Source organism: Apteryx rowi, unplaced genomic scaffold (genome assembly GCF_003343035.1).
Source record: "Apteryx rowi isolate R43461 unplaced genomic scaffold, aptRow1 scaffold_206, whole genome shotgun sequence".
In the NCBI taxonomy this organism is placed as follows: domain Eukaryota; kingdom Metazoa; phylum Chordata; class Aves; order Apterygiformes; family Apterygidae; genus Apteryx; species Apteryx rowi.
In genome coordinates this window covers 1301959-1320228 of record NW_020448375.1, presented here as the reverse complement: position 1 = coordinate 1320228, position 18270 = coordinate 1301959, and the positions used below count along the sequence as shown (strand labels likewise).

The 18270-nt window shown below is 38.2% G+C and overlaps 1 protein-coding gene across 1 annotated transcript in view; it reads left to right on the top strand.

Annotated features, from left to right (window-relative positions):
- Nucleotides 1–97: 97 nt before the first annotated feature.
- The window catches only part of SEC23IP (SEC23 interacting protein), a 28527-nt gene continuing 10354 nt past the window's right edge, over nt 98–18270 (top strand). Inside the window, exons 1-15 of the mRNA XM_026064015.1 lie at nt 98–326; nt 5098–5636; nt 7102–7285; nt 8301–8494; nt 8838–8927; nt 10336–10456; nt 11023–11112; nt 11689–11830; nt 13446–13654; nt 14326–14444; nt 15013–15183; nt 15495–15590; nt 15763–15969; nt 16610–16765; nt 17525–17627. Of these exons, the coding sequence (XP_025919800.1) occupies nt 113–326; nt 5098–5636; nt 7102–7285; nt 8301–8494; nt 8838–8927; nt 10336–10456; nt 11023–11112; nt 11689–11830; nt 13446–13654; nt 14326–14444; nt 15013–15183; nt 15495–15590; nt 15763–15969; nt 16610–16765; nt 17525–17627 (2635 nt within the window). The 5' untranslated portion in view covers nt 98–112. The remainder of the gene's footprint in view (nt 327–5097; nt 5637–7101; nt 7286–8300; nt 8495–8837; nt 8928–10335; nt 10457–11022; nt 11113–11688; nt 11831–13445; nt 13655–14325; nt 14445–15012; nt 15184–15494; nt 15591–15762; nt 15970–16609; nt 16766–17524; nt 17628–18270) is intronic.

Genomic DNA, 18270 nt, shown 5'->3' with positions numbered 1-18270 from the left:
CCGCGGCAATGGCGGCGGCGCCAAGGCAGAGCAGGGCCGGGCCCGCCCGCCTTCTCCTCCTCTCCGCACCCGTGCGTGGGGCGGGGGGAGGGCGCGCGCCGCCGCTGCCGCCATGTTAGAAGCGGGCAGCAGTGAGGGCGGAAGGGGCCGGGCCGCCCCGGGGAAGAGACGTGGAAGCGGCGCAGCCATGGCGGCGGCGAAGCCTGGGGCCGGCGGCACCAACTTGCTCTTCTCCTCCTCCGCCACCGAGTTCAACTTCACCGTGCCCTTCATCCCGGTCAGCCAGGCCCCGGCCGTGCCGCCGGGCCCCGCTGTCCTCGCGGCGGGTACGCGGACGCTGGGGGCCCGGCCCGGCCCGGGCGGATGCTGAGGGGGCGGCTGTGAGGGGCGACGGCTGTGAGGGGCGCCGGGACCGGAGGGTTGACGGAGGGCTGCCGCGCGGGAGCGCGCTATGGGCCCGGCGGGCGGTGTCGGCCTGCGGAGCCGAGCCGGGACGGCTGCCCCGCCCCGCCCGGCGGCTGGTAACGGCGCTGCGGGCCGGGGTGAGCCTAGGGGCGGCGGGCGCCGGAGCGGCCTTCCGGGAAGCTCCTCGTGGTGGGGCAGCCGCTGCGCTCCGCGGCCGGGCTCGGGGCGGCGGGGAGAGAGGAGAGGCACAATTCCTCTTTTTGTGTGTGTTTTCTTCCCCCCTTTTTTTGCTTTGCCGGTTTTGCCTAATTGTATTTGGATTTACGTGTTCTGCTGTCTCCTGACCAACAGGAAGGTGGGCTTCCTTCAGGTGTCAAATCTCACACCGGCTCAACCCTTCCCTAGTGCGGTCTGAGTTTTCGTTCAACTGTAATTATCTTGCTGTAAGGTTTTCTGAGCTAGTTTTCACTGCCGGCTGTTGGAGTTAACGCTTTAGGGAAGACAGGCTACTTCAGACATACTGTTTTCGTGCATGGACTTAAATGTGTGGTTTTAGTTCTGTGCCTGAGGAGAGGGGGAGAGTCTTTATCATGTTTTCAATTAATAGGTTAACACACTTGCTTGAGCAATTAATTTTGTTTCAATACTTCCGTGCAGAGAACTATTTAATATTTTCCCTTTTAAAAGTGATGTTTACTTCAGTTTTGTAGGATAAATAATCTTCAGAGGACTCTCTGAGGTAATTTTTTTTCCCTGTCTGAAAATAAGCAGGTACCTCAAACTTCCTTGTTAACTTAGGCTTGGTGATTAATATTGTTTCCTTACAAAGCCTCGATGGTATGTCAAACATATGTATGTACAATTTAAAATCTTATGCTCAAATAACTTCAGATACAGTATCAGATTTTTTGGAAATGTGTTCAGTCTGAGATTAAAAGCCCTAACCAGTAAAAATGCATCTAGAAATCAGTTATTTTTAAATTGCACTGGACTGGCACAGATTGCATCCAAAATTCAAGACTTGATTTCAACAGTACTGTATTTTACTTAGGATAAGTATTAATGTGCCTGGAAATAAATGAAGTATATCCCTATAGTTTTAAAAATATATTTGTTAAGTATGGCTTAGAAACACTTTTTTATTTTCACTACTTAAAAGGATATCTACTGAACTGCCTTTTTAATTTTGGGGGGAGTGTAAAGTATTAGAATATTGCTCCTACCTGTATGAGGTATCTAGGCAGCTGATACATGCACCGCTTCCATTTGTGCAATCCTTATAGTTTTTGTTGCAGCTATACAATGTTTTTCATTTAAAAGCAGTTTTGCAGAGATGGCTTTCATGTGGTAGCTTCCTCTACAACTTTGAAGCTAGCCATGGAGAAGACCTGATGATGGGGTTTCTGTAATAAAAATTTATGATCGAACGCATATTCTTCATCTCACTTAAATTGGTCAGGCGAAGATACATAGTTTTTCAACGGGAATCAATTTCAGTGTCAAAGGTCTCCTACTGAGGATGTGCCCCACATTGTATCCAAGTAAGGCCTCAGTCCTTTAAAATGTTCTACTTCCATGGTCCCTTGCATTCACGAGTTATCAAGATGTTATAGGGATCTGCTTATAGAGACTAGTTTGCTTCTTGAATCATAGTTTGAACCAGAAAAAAGCAAGCCATTGAGTTTGAATCCTAAACTGTGTGAAATGTAATAGAAATTGGTCTCAGGAATTGCTTCTGACATCCATCTGGCAGCCAGTGTTTGGAAGCTTTGTGCACTCATAATATGTCATATCTCTAAGAGTGAGTAAGAAGTGTTTTGGGCTTTGAAATTTGATGAGAAAAGACATAGTCTCCGGCCCAGATGCCTGTGAAGTAACCAATACACTTTAGACAGAGAGGAGTATTCCTGATGAGAAGGTGGAAATCTGTCACTTGTGATTGTCAGATGATGATCTGTGAGTGAGGTGATGTCTGTGAGGGATACAGAAGGTTGTCAAACAGTCACTGTTGAAGAAAGACTATTTCGTATATGAGAAGAAAACTGCTCTTGTATGTCTAAGTGGTACAATCACAGGAATTTTTTTTTCATTTGTATTGAAGTATTTGCTTTTCTACCAGTCTATGCTAATGTTCCCATCTGGTTTTTGCAAAGTTAGATTCCCCAGAAAGATACGTATTTTGTTAGTAAGCACACTTGTCCTCTCTCTAAATAGACAGGTATTTATATTTGTTTTGGGAGCACTTTAGTCAACTCCCTGTTTTTCAAGGAAACATACTGTTAGACTCAATCTCCCAAAACTAGTCGAAACTGAAGAGTGGTAGGTGTTTTGTGCACAGGCATTTGGTAAAGGCCTTAACTTTTTTTTAGATTGCGATTAGCATGTAGCAATGTACTGAAATTATCATGAGATGAATTGCCTGTTCCGCTCCCAGGTATTTTGGAAAGTGGAGACTTGACTGTGTGGTACACAATATGCTGCTCTTTATTCCATGATATATATCAAATATGAAAGGAAAAAAAATGTATATTTAAAAAGAAAGACCTTAGTATAAATGGCTATTCTTTTTCTATTTGGAAGATAATTCATAGGCCTGACTTCATAATGGTCATTACTTATAATTGGAATTTAGTGTTCTCCACAAGATCGTTTGCATACATAGGTTTTATTTTTTATTCCTCAAAATAGAATAAAATGCACAAAGCATCATCTGCATTTGCCAATTGAGATTGTCTGAAAGGGCTACTAAATAAAAGCAGATGGTTAAAATAGTCCATCTTAGTGATGTCAGCTGTTTGTTTTCCATTTAATGAATTAGAACAGCTGCTTTCTAGAATGAGTTCTCTGTGGATTCCCCCTGTGTTTCCTTGATACTCTGTATTATAGCTGTTTTGACTGCAGATAAAGGCATTTGTTATTGGCTGCTTGTAGCTGCAGAGCTGTTTGGTTTCTCTCTTTGGCTGGTGACTGAGTAGCCGAGAAGGAATCATCACTTTATGGCTTCTTCCCCATAGTCTGGGGATTGTTTAACTGTTAGAGTAGATAAGAGCACTTTTTTGACTTCTGTAAATTGTGTTGACTGCTTGGAAGAGGCTGTTCCCTCAGCAGCAGGGTGGTGATGCTCAGATCATCCCAGGTTCAACTGAGTTTACTGGGAGACCTATGATAATGTCAAACTGCTTGGTTTTCACTTGTTACTGGATCATTGCAAAGCAGAAAACTGTGATTTACCAGGGCCTATTTTTATGTACTTCCTCAGGCATATGGCATTACACCTTTTTTAGCCCTCTCCTAACATTGTTGGAATTATTTGTTTTCCTCTGCGCCAGAGAGGCAGTTCTTGTGCCAGTCTAGAATAAGATATTTAGACAGAACTGAAATAAACTGTACTGAATAACATGGATTGATGAGTTTTTGCCACCTTGCAAGTCAAGTGAGAAATCTTGAGAGGGTCCTTGTGAACGGGAAGGTGAGAATGGACTGCTTAACCAATTAGATGTGGCCTATTTGGGAATCTTCTTAAGCTTCGGAATCTTCTGAATTTCATCTTGGAAGCCTAAAAATTAGAGGATGAAGTGCTTAGAGGCTGTTTTCATGGTGAAAGGAAATGAACTATGGATCTTTTTGCATCTGGTAGGCATAAGGGGGAATTGAAAGGGCTTTCACTGTCCTGGAAGCAGGGTTCTTTGCCAAGCTGGCATGGGAAGGTCCTAACTTCAGCCATATATTGCTGAGCCTTCAGTTGTGCTGAGGCAGCTGTTTATGACACTGAACTGTGAAATGAGGTCACTGGGTTAAAATCCTGTTTATTTGGAGGCTTATCTCTTAACAATGATCTTTTCATTGATCCCCTCTGTATTGTGTTCCTGTAAATAATTCTAGAAGCATATCTTTCAGGAGAGCGAACCTGTGCCTTGTAAATGGGAAACTTCTTTCCTCTAAAAGAAATATTAGAACTGTGGTTCAGGATGTTACCCAGCAAAGCTTTCTATCTTGCTTTTGCTGCACAGATAAGCATTTGATCTCAGCATTTTAAGGCAAACTGCAACCGGTTTCAGTTTACCAAATGTGTGCTGTAAATTGCAGTGTTGCAGAGCTGAGCAGGATTGAGCACCAGAGACCAGCATCAGAGCTGATTCAAGGAAAGGCATGGGTTTCTGACTAAGCATTGGGAGGAAGGGAAGGGCAGAATCGTGTTTTTAGCACAAAATATTGTTGGATTGGCTGTGCCAATTTGCAGAGCCTCACTCCAAGATGATCTACTCATGGTGCAGAACTTAATTACTTTTTTCTTCAGAGATGCCTTTAGTTCTCACAGTTTCATAAGGGAGCAAATAGATGGAAAGGGAATTCAAATATACACAGTGGGTGGTGTGATAAGCTCATTATATTTTTCGCCTTGCAGTGGAATACCTCTTATTTCCAATTCTTAACTTTTGTTGCCTTGTCCATGTATGCTGAGTTTTATGGTCCATTTTAAATGTTCTTGAAGACTTGATATCTTTTGTTGCACTTTATGGCGCATTTAATTTTTAAGAATGTGATTTGCAAGCTTTAATACTTTTGGTTTTATGAAGACTGATAGTTTCGGAAATAGTTCATAATGTTACAGAACATCTTTGACTATGTATACTAAATGGTTCAAACCTCTCAGGACTTCTGTAGTGACTTACTTCCCCCTGTTCCCCCCAGATGATTCTGCAGATGTTGGTGAAGAGGACAGCTTCTTGGGTCAGACTTCCGCCAGCCCTAATCCACCACAGACTTTCAGCTATTTCTCTCAAGTACCCAGCAGCAGTGATCCATTTGGAAGCATTGGGCAGCCACCCTTAGCAGCTGTTGCACCACCTGTCGGAGCACCAGCCTTCTCCAAGCCTCCTCATTCTCTTTCGCTTGTGTCTGGGTCGCAAGATGGGCAAAATGCCTTTTCACCTCATATTCCCAAGTCACAGTCCTCTTACAGTGTGCCACCTACTTCACAGGTGGGAATCGCTGCTTATCAGACCCCTCAGCAGAGCTGTCCCCCACCTGCAAATGTTTCTACTCTTCCCCATGGAACATCTCAGCAGGGATATAACCCTTATCGCCATACCACCTTGAGTAGCAGAGCTAACCCATACCTGACTCCACCACAGCTGCAACAGAGTCATCCTCCAGCCCAATCTGTTCACCCACCACCATCTGTACCACCGGTCCAGATGTATCAAACACCTCCAGGATCTTTGACACAGGTACATGAATCATTCCTGACTTGTTGATACCAGAATAAAATGAATTCAGATATTTTACTATTTGAATTGCCTCTTTTTTATGTTACTGTGTTTTTTTTCTAATTGCTTTCCCATATTTTATCTTTTAAAGGATGCTTTTTAAAAAAACAAAACAAAAATCTGAATCCATTTCTGATAGCAAAAGCTTTTTGCTGGAAATAGCTTGGAACTATTGCTTTAGCAAAACATCCTGATCTTTAAAGTGAACATATCCTAAGGCGTGTGAGCCATTGGCTTCAGTGGCAAAGCCAGGTCGAGAAGTTTTGTTGCTCTTTTCTATCTGTGTACCACAGTTTGCTGCTGCCTCTCTGCTGTGCCTCTGCATTGTTGTGCCTCTATTGTAAATCAGGTCATTCATTCATTCATATGATGTGGGTTAAAAATTTATTTTCAAACTGATTTTGCTGGTGAAGCCAGCACTTTGTGAAACTATGGCTTAAGTCACATAAATTACCAGCAAATGCTTTGAAACACACCAGTTGAGAATTTTGTATAATGTGAATGTATGATATAAATCTCCATCTTTTCTTACCTTCACAATAGCATTATTAAAATCTTATTATAATATGAATGGGTTGTACAGATAAGTAATAACCTGGCAACTTTTCCTTATAAACAAAAAAAATCACCCTTTTATTTTGCCTAAACTTTCTTGCTCCAATTGTTAATACAGAATAGAAAAATTATATTATGACAAAAATGTAGTGAAGGCAGTAAAACCTGAACAATTCAGAGTTTTATATTAAAGAATTTCAGAATCTCTGAATGTTTGATTTCTTATTTTGTGCAATATACTAGTTATTTTTTCAATGCAACAAACAAAGAAGTTTTTATTGCTGACATCATTTGCAGCTCTCTTCTTGAGGAATTGTTGTACGATTCGCATGAAGTCAGCTCTGTGTAGAATATGATTCCCTTCAAAATCAATTAATTTTCTTGAATTGCTGGGGCTAAAGTCAAGTTTAAAGACTGCTTTTCCTGAAAAGTTGCAGAAAGGTAGCTTTTACTGAGGGGAACATTGTTAAAATTAACTGTATCTTTATGCAAAATAGAATTATGTATCATTGGATAACTAGAAAAATATATTTTTGTTTTTGTTAAATTTGGCAGCTGTAAGAAATATGCTCAGCCTGACTTCTGCAACCTAAAACCAGTAGATTTCTTCTTTAAGTGAGGAAGCTACTGGATCATGAGAGATTTTAGCAGGTTTTGTGGTAATGATATTCAGATCCTCTTTTTAATTTGAGAAGGTGTGAATTTCTAGAAACATAACAAAGTGGCCAACTTGTCTATAAAATTTTCAGACTAAAAAGCTAATGTTCTCAGAAAAAGTGTTAGAAGTTGAGAGCATTCTCTATAACAAAGTATAAATCAGTTCTGTAAAAGCTATGCAAGATTGAGATGCTAAGATCATATATATTTTCAGTTTCCACCATCTCAAGCTCCGAGGCCCACAGGTCCGCTGGTCCAGGCACCTCCTGTTTTGCTGCAGAACCAATATGAACCCGTTCAGCCACACTGGTTCTACTGTAAGGAGGTGGAAGACAAGCAAATATGGATGCCATTCAGTCTTCTGGATTCTGTAAAACTAGAAGAAGTCTATAACTCTGGTAAGTTATGAAAATCTTAACCATATCTTATTCAGAGGTAAACAGAACAAATGAAAAAAAAATAGAGAAAAAACAAGAATACTTGAGTTTCGTCACTCGTATGTGAAAAAGGGACATGGGAATAATGTGTTAATATTTATCATGAAGATGCATTTTTGCCACTTAACTTATTCACTTAGTGTCTGTGGCTTGATGCTATCAGTGTTAAGATATACATCCCTAACAGGTATTGCATTTTCAAATAGGACCTATAGTTTTTTATTTTGTCTTATTGTTAAATCATGGTAATTCTGGAATAAGTATTCAAATCTGGGAGTTGTTTGAAGCTTCTTTTTATTGTTGTTGTGTACATAGTCTATGAAGTATTTCAGGAGCTATACAATAGTTGACTGAGATTCTAGAGAGAGAGATGCTCCCTTCCTGTTCTCCTATTTCTTAGCTGCTGTAGCTTTCTTTCCTACCTTTTGTGGTCTGTTCTTAATTCTCAGCTCTTTCCTTCTGCTTATATGGTACTTGAATGGTGTTCTTCCTGCAAATTCTACTCTTTAGTATATAGACAGATGGCTATAACTTGGATCTTTTGTTTTTGAGGGCAGCTGACTGTATGACTCAGTTCAGTAACATATTTTCACTTAGTTATCAGTCTGTTGAGTTCCGTAATTGGAACAAAACAGAATGGGGGAAAAGTGCCACAAAAACTAAGTCTAAAGAAATTGTTTGGAAGTAACAACTTTGAGTAATTTGCATGTTATTTAATTTCACTGTTGAAATTTACTTCCAGCTCCTACTTCGAAAACATACACCATCTTTCATATTAAAATGTGTAAATATAATGCTAATTATACAAGGAGAAATAAGAAATAGGTTTTAAACAGAATTTAAAATTCTATTCCATAGTATAAATGTCTGTCTTAATGGTTTAATGTTGGTCAGAGAAGTGATCGGGGAAGGGCTGAGAGAGGGGGAAAAAATGCATATGTTAGTATTGTAACTGAGTATGATTTTTGTGTTGTAGTCCAGCCTGATCCTGAGAGTGTGGTTCTGAGCACTGATGGGGGACGCTACGATGTATACCTATATGACAGAATGAGGAAAGCTGTTTATTGGGAAGAAGAGCCTTCTGAAGTGAGACGATGTATGTGGTTTTATAAGGGAGACAAGGATAGCCGGTTTATTCCTTACACTGAGGATTTTAGTGATAAGCTAGAGGTTAGTATTACTTTTACATAAACCTCACGAAGAACTTGATAGTTCTTTATATTTGTGACCTAAAATACTTTCTTTTGGTTCATTAAGATGCTTTTCAGAATGCGTTTTCTGGAACATAAGGAAGGAAATGCTGGAAAGTGGAGTGGCTAGAGGCCACATTGCTTATGCATAGGTCCTGCATAACTATGGAATGCTACACAAACTGATTTTAGGTCACATGTGACATTTTTGTTTAAATAAAATAATGTAAATTATAACCTTAACTTTTTTTTTGGCCTTGTGCATTGTCTGTGGTTTGTGTGAGAAGACATACTGATTTTATGCAACTTGTTTACTGTTTCAGGCAGAATATAAAAGGGCTGTAACTACAAATCAGTGGCATCGGCGACTTGAATTCCCAAATGGGGAGACAATTGTTATGCATAATCCCAAGGTAATAGTTTTTGGTGATTGGTTCCCACAGAATGGAAGGGAGTTGAATGATCAGGTGGATGGAAGCATAAATGGAATGCAGTGCTAGTCTTGCTTGGAATTTACTTATTGATTGTTTTGGATATGTCTGCATTAGAGATGATAAAGCTCATAAGAAATAATGGAGGGGGGGGGAAGCTTATAAGAGATGATAAGGCTTATAAGCTCATACATTGAACTCCTGTTTGCTTCAATGTGCTATAATGTGATTAAAAACCAATGCTTTCTGAAACCTAAGAAGAATAATGGTTTGGATAGTCGAGATATTTACTAAGCATCACTGGCAGCAAATGGGAGGCAGTTTGAATTAGTTTAACCTCAGATGGTCTGCACCAAATGGAAGGTAATTTAGACTAAGAGCTTTCATGTGGAGAAGAGCATTAATCTTGACTGCAAGGTAATTTATTTGTATATCTGAGCCATGAGAAGTCTTCCACTGTAACCATTTTTAGGCCATGAGAAAGTGGAATAACTTTTAAAGTGTTGTTTTTTTTTTTTACTATAAATATTCTGTTGGCAGCCTCTTGTTATTAAACCATGGACTTCAGCCTTACTGACCAGTGCTGTTAACTGTTGCCTTATGAGAGGTGCAGTAATTAAAATACCAAAACAAAATGAAAAGCTCACAACCCTCCCCACCCCCTGAAGTGCCACTGTTTCTCCTGCTTTAACCACTCGTGGGTTAAGAAGTTTCATCCAGTAAAAACCTAGAGAGAAAGCACTTAGACCACTTAAACTGTTATAAATATGACTTCAGACTATAATGAATCAGTCCAAGTACACCTTATAAGCAGTCATACTACTCAGTTCCTCACTTTCTAGAGTTTGTGGGCTACTTCAAATGCTGTCCTTCCCTAAAAAGCACTGCTCTTCCCCTCCACCCCCCCAGTGAGATGGAATTATTGTAGAGAGTGGTAATGGTCAGTCACCTCGCAAAATTATAACCTGCTAGGGAAGAGTGGGATTGGAGGTCCAAGAAAGAGGAGCTTGAATAACGCTCGTCCAAAGAATCAAAATTGTTAATTGGAGCTGCACAGCAAGCCAGCTTCTGCAGCTAGTGGTTATTGTTATTTTGGTTTAAGTCATCTGATTGCTTTTCTCAAACTACTGAGAATTATCTGTGTTATTTCTGAGTCTAGTTTTAGTGAAGCTGTCACTGCCGCAGGATATAGCCCTAGGGTTTTCTAAGGCTTTTATTTTATTTATTTATTTATTGCATATGTACTAACTGAAGAAAATATTTGTGTCTCAGATGCAAGATAAAGCAATGAAACAAAAAAGATGTGTTGAACTATGCAATATTTTCACACTAACTGTAAAGATCATAAGGGTTTTTTGTATTTACAGTTGGACAATGTATTTTTTTTCAGGTCATTGTTCAATTCCAGCCCTCTGCCTCACCAGATGAATGGGGCACCACTCAAGATGGTCAGGCAAGACCAAGGGTAGTAAAACGTGGAATTGATGATGACCATGATGAAATTCCTGATGGTATGTGAGTAGTGTATGTGGGTCTGCAGTCTGAACAGTCAGTACAGTTCTATACAAAAATTAGACAGCAGTGGTTGGAGCTACAATGCACTGTTTGTATCTGAAATGTGAAGATTAAAGTTGCTCTTTAAGCTGCTTGAAAAACTTGTCTTCCTTTGGTCTCTGTACAAAAGTTTACACATAGGTGTCCACTTACCCCTATGGAGAGTAAATGTAGTTGTGTGAAACAAAGATAGCCAATGGAAGGTTGTATGTAATACTTCTAGTGTTGTGACATATGTTAAGGAAATTCTAACTTAATGGTTAGAAGGCATAATGTCCAAAAGTCTAAACTTAGTTTGGGAAGGCAGATAAAAAGATATTTGACTGGTGAGGTTTTTTTGTTTCCATTATGTTTCTTCATTCAAAGAAGTCTTGTGGGCTAAGTTGTATCCTGAACCATGTTATGTAAAAGACTTTATGAAGCAGTATATATTACTATATTATTATATATTAATGCCTGACACTAAAATGCACCACTGAAATACATATTAGTACTCAGAATTTTTTCTTTTCTTTTTTAATAGGAGAAATGTCCCAAATTGACCATTTAGTATTTATGGTTCACGGCATAGGTCCTGTGTGTGACTTGAGATTTAGAAGCATTGTTGAATGTGGTAAGTTTTTGCTTGTTTAATGGGTAGTTTTATTCTTAGCTGTTTAAAAGTGGGTTTCTCAGTATTCAGGTAAGCTTGTTATAAATCATATGAAAAACTGTCTTCAGTATTAAGAAATTCAATTTCTGGTAGTATTTTTTTTTTTCCCGAGTTATTTTCCAAAAACAGAATCTGTTTTGTCAGACTCATAGCTTTAGCTGTTATTATTAGTTCCTTAGCATTAGACTTGCAGAGATTTTTGTTTTGTTTTGCTTTTGTTTTTTTTCGTAATATACTCCAATACAATTGAGAAAATTAAACATTAAATTGGTTTCTAACTGATGACCTGTATTCTGTGCGCAGAAGACCGTGTTTATTCATGGAGTAAAATTGTTTTTGTTTTGAGATAAATAGAAGTTTACTAGGAAGTCCACATATTTTTTTTTCGTTATTTTTCTTATAGTTAAATAAGTAATACATACAAAGGTTTTTCCATTTTAAATTCTCTTCCATTTGTATTTTGAACAAATATTTGTAATTGGATGTCTTATTTGAATACTGTCATGATCAGATTTTCATTACTCTGCTTCTTTACAGTTGATGACTTTAGGACTGTCTCTCTGAAGTTGTTGCAGACTCACTTTAAGAAATCTTCAGAGGAACATAAAGTGAGCAGGGTGGAATTCCTCCCAGTTCACTGGCATAGTTCTCTGCATGGCGATGCAACAGGTGTAGACAGGTGAGTATTGTTTAATGCTACAGACTCTATAGAAGCTGCATCTTAATAGATTTTTGTAGAAATAAATAAAAAGAGAAATAAATGCATATTCTTTAGGCTAGATAAATACATGTATGATTGGATTACGAAAAAGAATCACTAATTTTTTGTGGATATCTTGAAGTTGTGGAGTATAGAGAAAGCTAGAAAGGCATGCGGTATGTTTTCTTTAGTTTATTTTCATGACACGGAGTAGCAGGATCTGTATATATGTATATATACACATACATGAACACAGACTTTTTCGGATACTACATTTTCATGAAAGCAGCTGATGCAATTGCTAACAAGGTATTATGTGATGATGAATGAGTGTGTGGAGAGAGGGATCATGAGCATGAGGTGGTGTGTGCGGAGATGTATTGTCCACTGTAAATTGTATATACCTTTTGCTGGACAAGTGTCACTCCTGTGCCTTCCTGCAATCTCACTGATTCTTCCCCTAAGAGATATCAGTGTTGATCTTTCCTGAGGAAGGAATTGTACCCTTTGTCCATTCCTACAGCAGTATCTGGAATATAGTTAGGCAGTTGAGCTAAGTTTTTTTGAAACAAAGTTATGTATATTTAGGTGAAAGAGTTGTAGCATTTTTAAAAATCTATTCTTAACTCACTACTTTGTGTCGACACCTTTCCTATTGTTTGTCATTTCTAATTGTTTTCTCTTTCTCAGAGATGGGCAAGTACTAGTTGCAAGGGTAACAACATGCACTGCTGATGTCTGAGACTGATGTACACTCTGATGTTTGAGACTCTCCAGCCCATTCTAGCTCAGTTAGGTCATCCTGCTTTTCTAGAGTCTTTCAGGTTTTTATTCTCTTTTGACACCTGCATTATTGTGAGGAAGGATCCTTATTCTCTTAATCGAAGCAGGCATTAACTCAATCGGGCTCAGTTATTTAGCAATTCTGCAGATGCAGAATTTGATGCTAAAGCTGTCTTTAACTCCAGGCAGGCAGATAGTGATGCCAACCTTTTTCTCTGAAAAACAGAAGTGTATTGTCTGTTACATTTGTGAAATTTGCCCATTGTTTTCTTAATCCTAAAGCCCAATAGAGTGCATTAGTCTTAACTTATTTGAATTGGGAGTATAAGCAAGAATAAGAATTCAGACTGTTGTTAAAGTGTTGGACTTGGATTACACTCCTGTATTAACCTGAATTCAAACTGATGTGTGCACTTTTGTAATTCATCATGTTTTTTTCATTCTGTTAAGGCCTTTCCCTCCCTCCCATACTTACTTTCACCTTCTGTTTTATATGGGAGTTCTTTTTTTTCCGCTTCTCGTGTTCAAAACCTCTGTGTTACTACAAGAGGGCAGTGTTCCAGCAGAGAAGAGATTGTCAGGCATTCCTTCAGCCTGGAGGGGGGGGGAAAGGTAGTATTAGCAGATAGTAGCACTAATATATGAATATGTAACAAGGCCAGAAAACTTTATTTCTTTTTTAATGTCCGTAGAGAGCATACATGCAGTATTTAGATTTTGTTAACTTTTGAAGCAACAGGAGTGGAACTGCAAAGTACTTATCTGCATTTCTTTAAAGGCATTCATACTTGTAATGATTCTATATTCCTAGGAACATAAAAAAAATCACTTTGCCAAGCATCGGACGTCTGCGCCACTTCACCAATGAAACGCTCCTTGACATACTGTTTTACAACAGCCCCACCTACTGTCAGACAATTGTGGATAAAGTAGGGCTGGAAATGAATCGTTTATATGCACTTTTCATGAGTCGCAACCCAGACTTCAAAGGAGGAGTCTCTGTGGCTGGGCACAGTTTGGGTAATTCACTAAGAAACTGGCTTCACATTAAAAACAGCATTCCTACATTAAAGAAAATAGAACTTTCATTAAGCATAGGGCTAAAGCTAGTGGATAGGCCATGGCTATTTTTGAGAATATTACTGACTAAAAGTCAAACAGCTCTCAGTAGATAAGTTTATAAAGCTTTGAGAGAAGGTTAGTACTTCTCAAGTGTGTGCATTTCTCTCCTCTCCCCCAGTTCCTTCATGAAGACTTAACATCTAATTTGTGTTTAAAAATTGACATGGTGTCTGTCATCTTGTTAGGTGGGTAGCTTCTGTGTCTCAGAAACCCCCTTAGCAGAAGGAAAATAATTTTTGGAACATATTCTAAGTATTATAAAGAGATATGACTTACTGGTTTGGACTGGTATTTTTCTTCCAATCTGGTAACAGATTGCAGTCTAAGATGGTGAGGAAAGATGGTTTGGTCATGGCAACTGTATAAAGCTATTTCATGTGAACCAGAAAAAGTTTGTTTTTTGCTGAGAATGATCATATTCAAGTTAAACTTAATATTTGTTTATTTTAGTTTTAACTCAGCAATCTTTTTTTGATCAGTCCGTACCTTGCTAGTACTGTTACATATAAATCTTGCTGGACAGGACAAACTGAAGTATTTCCCAAGGCAACTTTAATTTATTTTTCCAGGTTCCTTAATTCTGTTTGACATATTGTCTAACCAGAAGGACTTGGCTTCATCAGTAAATACTGGACATTTCTCTGGTGTCAACGGGACTGTAAAGGATGTGGCTGTTCATGATAAACAGGTATTTACAGGCAAATTGATATGATGTTTTCAGCAACTTTTTCTTAAATTGTCAGAATTTATTAGCAGAAATGTTGTTGCATGTTCTGATAGTACATTTAAAATATTAATGGAAATGTGCAGTTTTATAAATAGCATGTTCTGAGAATTGGCAATGTTTACATCTATAGTTCAAAATAAGCCAGTCATGGAATTTGATCATGGGCGTTGGCTTTGACTTGCTGCAGTGTGGACAAGCAACTTGATCTTAACACTATCTGAATGGAGGGGAGGAGGCATAAGAAAGAAATAATCTGTGTTCGGGCTAGAAACTGGCACCGGTACTTTGATTATAACACCATTCAAAAATATTTTCTTTTAAAACTCAAGGATCATATTGCCTCTTAATTACAAAAAATACGTTTTGCAGGTCTATTATTAGCATAAAATCTGGTATACTGTGTCATTAAAATGTGTATAAATTCAACTTAAATACTAATGATATTTTTAAGAGAAAATAATTTACCTGCTGCTTATAGGCTTTTTTACTGTCCGACAATGTGATTCTGTTGCTGTGCTGTCTTGTTAAGGTGACAGAAGATACCAGTTCCTTGGGCTCCTCAATTGCAACTTCTGGTGATGACCTTTGTGAGCCTGAAGTAGATGATGATGTTCCTACTTTGCAGAAGACTCTGGAAATGCTTAGTTTGTCAGAGTATATCAGCACATTTGAAAAGGAGCGAATTGATATGGAGTGTCTGGTATAATGACTTTCAATTGACTTTTGGGGGTGGCCAAGGTGTGGAGGTTTGGGGGTTTTTTGCTTTAGAGTTTAGTGTACTATGCGTCATGAAAGCAGTTGCAAAGGTTAAATAATGTCTGATGTGAAGACTAAATGTTATGTGACTTCATTTTCTGAACTATGTTATTCTTGCATATAGTATGTATTTTTTTGTAATTTCTGTTGGATTATAAAATACTTCTCTATTCCTAGGTCATTCCTAATAAGCAATGACGATATATGTTACTGGACAAGTTATGAAGTATATTTTAATTAACTCATTTTTTTAAGATGATGTGTACAGTTGATGACCTGAAGGAAATGGGGATACCTCTTGGACCAAGAAAGAAAATAGCTAATTTTGTGAAAGACAGAGCAGCCAAGCAGGTAAATACATTTTTCAGGAATGGATTAAGAAGTTATTAAGCAAATATGACCAACTCTCTTGCTGTGGAGTAACCTCTATTCTTTAACAAATTTAATGTCACAGGTGTATTAGAGGGATTTTGACAACTGTGAAAAACTTTTTTTTTTCTTGGTTTTAAAACTGCCTTGATAGGAACAAAAGAAAGCAGCAGCAGAAAAGAAAGCAATGCAGGTTGCTATGCTCCAAACTCAAGAAGCTGCCCAGAAAACAAGAGAGGCCATTACTCCAGTCTCTCCTTCAGAGTCTGGTCAGCTGCACTCAAAGAGGAAGCTTCCAGTTGGTGCCTCTGTTTCTTCTGTGAACATTGACTATGAGTATTTTGAAGTTGGAACTGGCCAGGTGAGACTACATAAATTTAAATGATTCATTTGAGATTTTGTTTGTTTGTTTTAATTTGTTTGTTTTTTAATGTGGATGACTTTGTTCTTCTCTCGATCATTGTGCAAAAGTTATGTTTATGTGGAACTTTGCCCTTTGGCAGGAGGGAGGGCTGGCAGAGTGGGTTAGATTACTGAAAAGCAAGACTTAATGTAACAAGGATGCCACTGGAAGTCTTTTTCTCTTTCAGCAGTGAGTGAGCTGTAAACAAGGCCTTGTTCTGAAATAACAACTGTGTGAATGCTGTGGTACTGAATGGTTCTTTGGCATTTAACATGGTAGCCTGAATTGACCTGTTTATGCTGTTATGTTTAAATTTTGCCTCAAACAACTCAAAAATCAAACTTTTAAGGCTAGTTGTTAAATGCATTTAATTTTTACTTATATTTTCCTGTACTTTGAGAAAACTTTAAGAAAACCATCTTAATACCATCTTAATTTATAGGGGAAATGCAATACAGCTAAAATCTGCAGGAACGTGTAGGAATCTGTGAACATGTGGTTGACTTAACACACGTAAATTTTCTTTCCTAGCTAATCATTATATTAACTAGCTGACAGTTCTAAGAGGTTATTTATCTGATTTCTCTGTGTCTGGTAGGTTTCTGTGGTTTACAGTGCGTTAGACTTCGAACCAGATATTTTCTTTGCTCTGGGTTCTCCTATTGGTGTATTCCTTACTGTGCGAGGAATAGAGAAGATTGATGAAAACTACAGGCTTCCTACCTGCAAGGGATTCTTCAATATCTATCATCCAGTGAGTGAGAAATACTTTTCAGGTTTGATTTTTAACTAATGTAGAAGACTGAAATACAGAATACTAAGTCTTAATCTCAGAGCGTTCTGCTTTCTTTTCCTGTCCATACTTTTCCCAAAATACTAACACTTAACCCTAGCTCTTCTTAAAAAAGATACAACTGAAATGTATGATTATTCCAGGTATTACTGAACCTTATTGCAACAAAAGTACGACTGGCTATAGGTTCCTTACCCAGAATGATGGGTTGGCTTGATAATATTTACCCCGTTTATTTTCAGAGCTTAAATGGTATTTTTGTTAATTTCAGGTCATTTTTGTAGATTTTTATAAGGTAAGTATTTGAGCCATTAGCAAGACTATTCTGGGGTTTCTGGTAGACTGGGAAGTTTAGAGATCCTTATAGGTTTTGTAAATACAATACACTTTTCTTCTTCTTCTGCCTTGTCTTGTTTACTGCTTGCAGTGACATGTTGGGAGAAACCATCAGAATGCAGGAAGATTTTACAGCTTTTTCACTGTTTCATTCCTCTCTTAGAATCTCTTCCTGTAGGAGAATAAGACCTAATTAGTTAGTGAACCTACATAATCTAACAGTTAAACTAAATGGTAGTGAATTGAGTTTCTGTGGACTGAATTAGAGGAGAATCCAAAAACGTTTGATCTTCACTAGTAATCATAAATGGGGATTTTTCACTAAGAAGAAATGATTGACATTTAGTTATCTAAAAAATATTCTAACGTGTTGTTTCTTAACAGCTTGATCCGGTAGCTTACAGGTTAGAACCGATGATCATTGAAGACATGGATTTAAAACCAGTTCTTATTCCACACCATAAAGGCAGAAAAAGACTTCATCTGGGTAAAAAGAAAACTTAATTCATATGTGTATCTCATTCCTAAATTATTCACTTGATGCATTAGAATATTACAGAATTTCAAAAGACTAATGCATGCTTAAGTTTTTGGATGTCTAGCTGGATACGTTCTCATAGAGGCTAAACTTGAGAGGATTGTTCATAATTGCATTCAGAAATAATAATCATAATTCTAACTAAGGCCTCCAAGTTTTAGCTTGTAATGAGCAGTCCCATTTGGAAATTGCTGTAAATCATTTGTCCTCTTCATCTTAATTTCTAAAAGAATGAGAGACAAACTAAACTTACTGGATTCTTTTACCTTGTGTCTAATGACCTCTATGATGTGTTTAGCCCGTCTCTGTCCAGTACTGTTAGAAAGGTTGAGAAAAAGGCAGTTTCATAGCCATTGGTGGGCAAGGATTAGATTCTGTTGCATACATGCACACATCAGAGCAAGATGACAGACTCTTAAAGGTCACATACTTAAGAAGCATCAGTTTTGCTATTCGGTTGACAATATTGTTGTAGAAGTTCAGAGCCCTCTGAAGTCTGTCTTCAGGCACTTGGAATGAAATTCTGCAGCATCTGTACTTCAGAAGGGTAGATTAGAATGAGTCTATTTTCCTAAGTTAGACAAGGTACTCG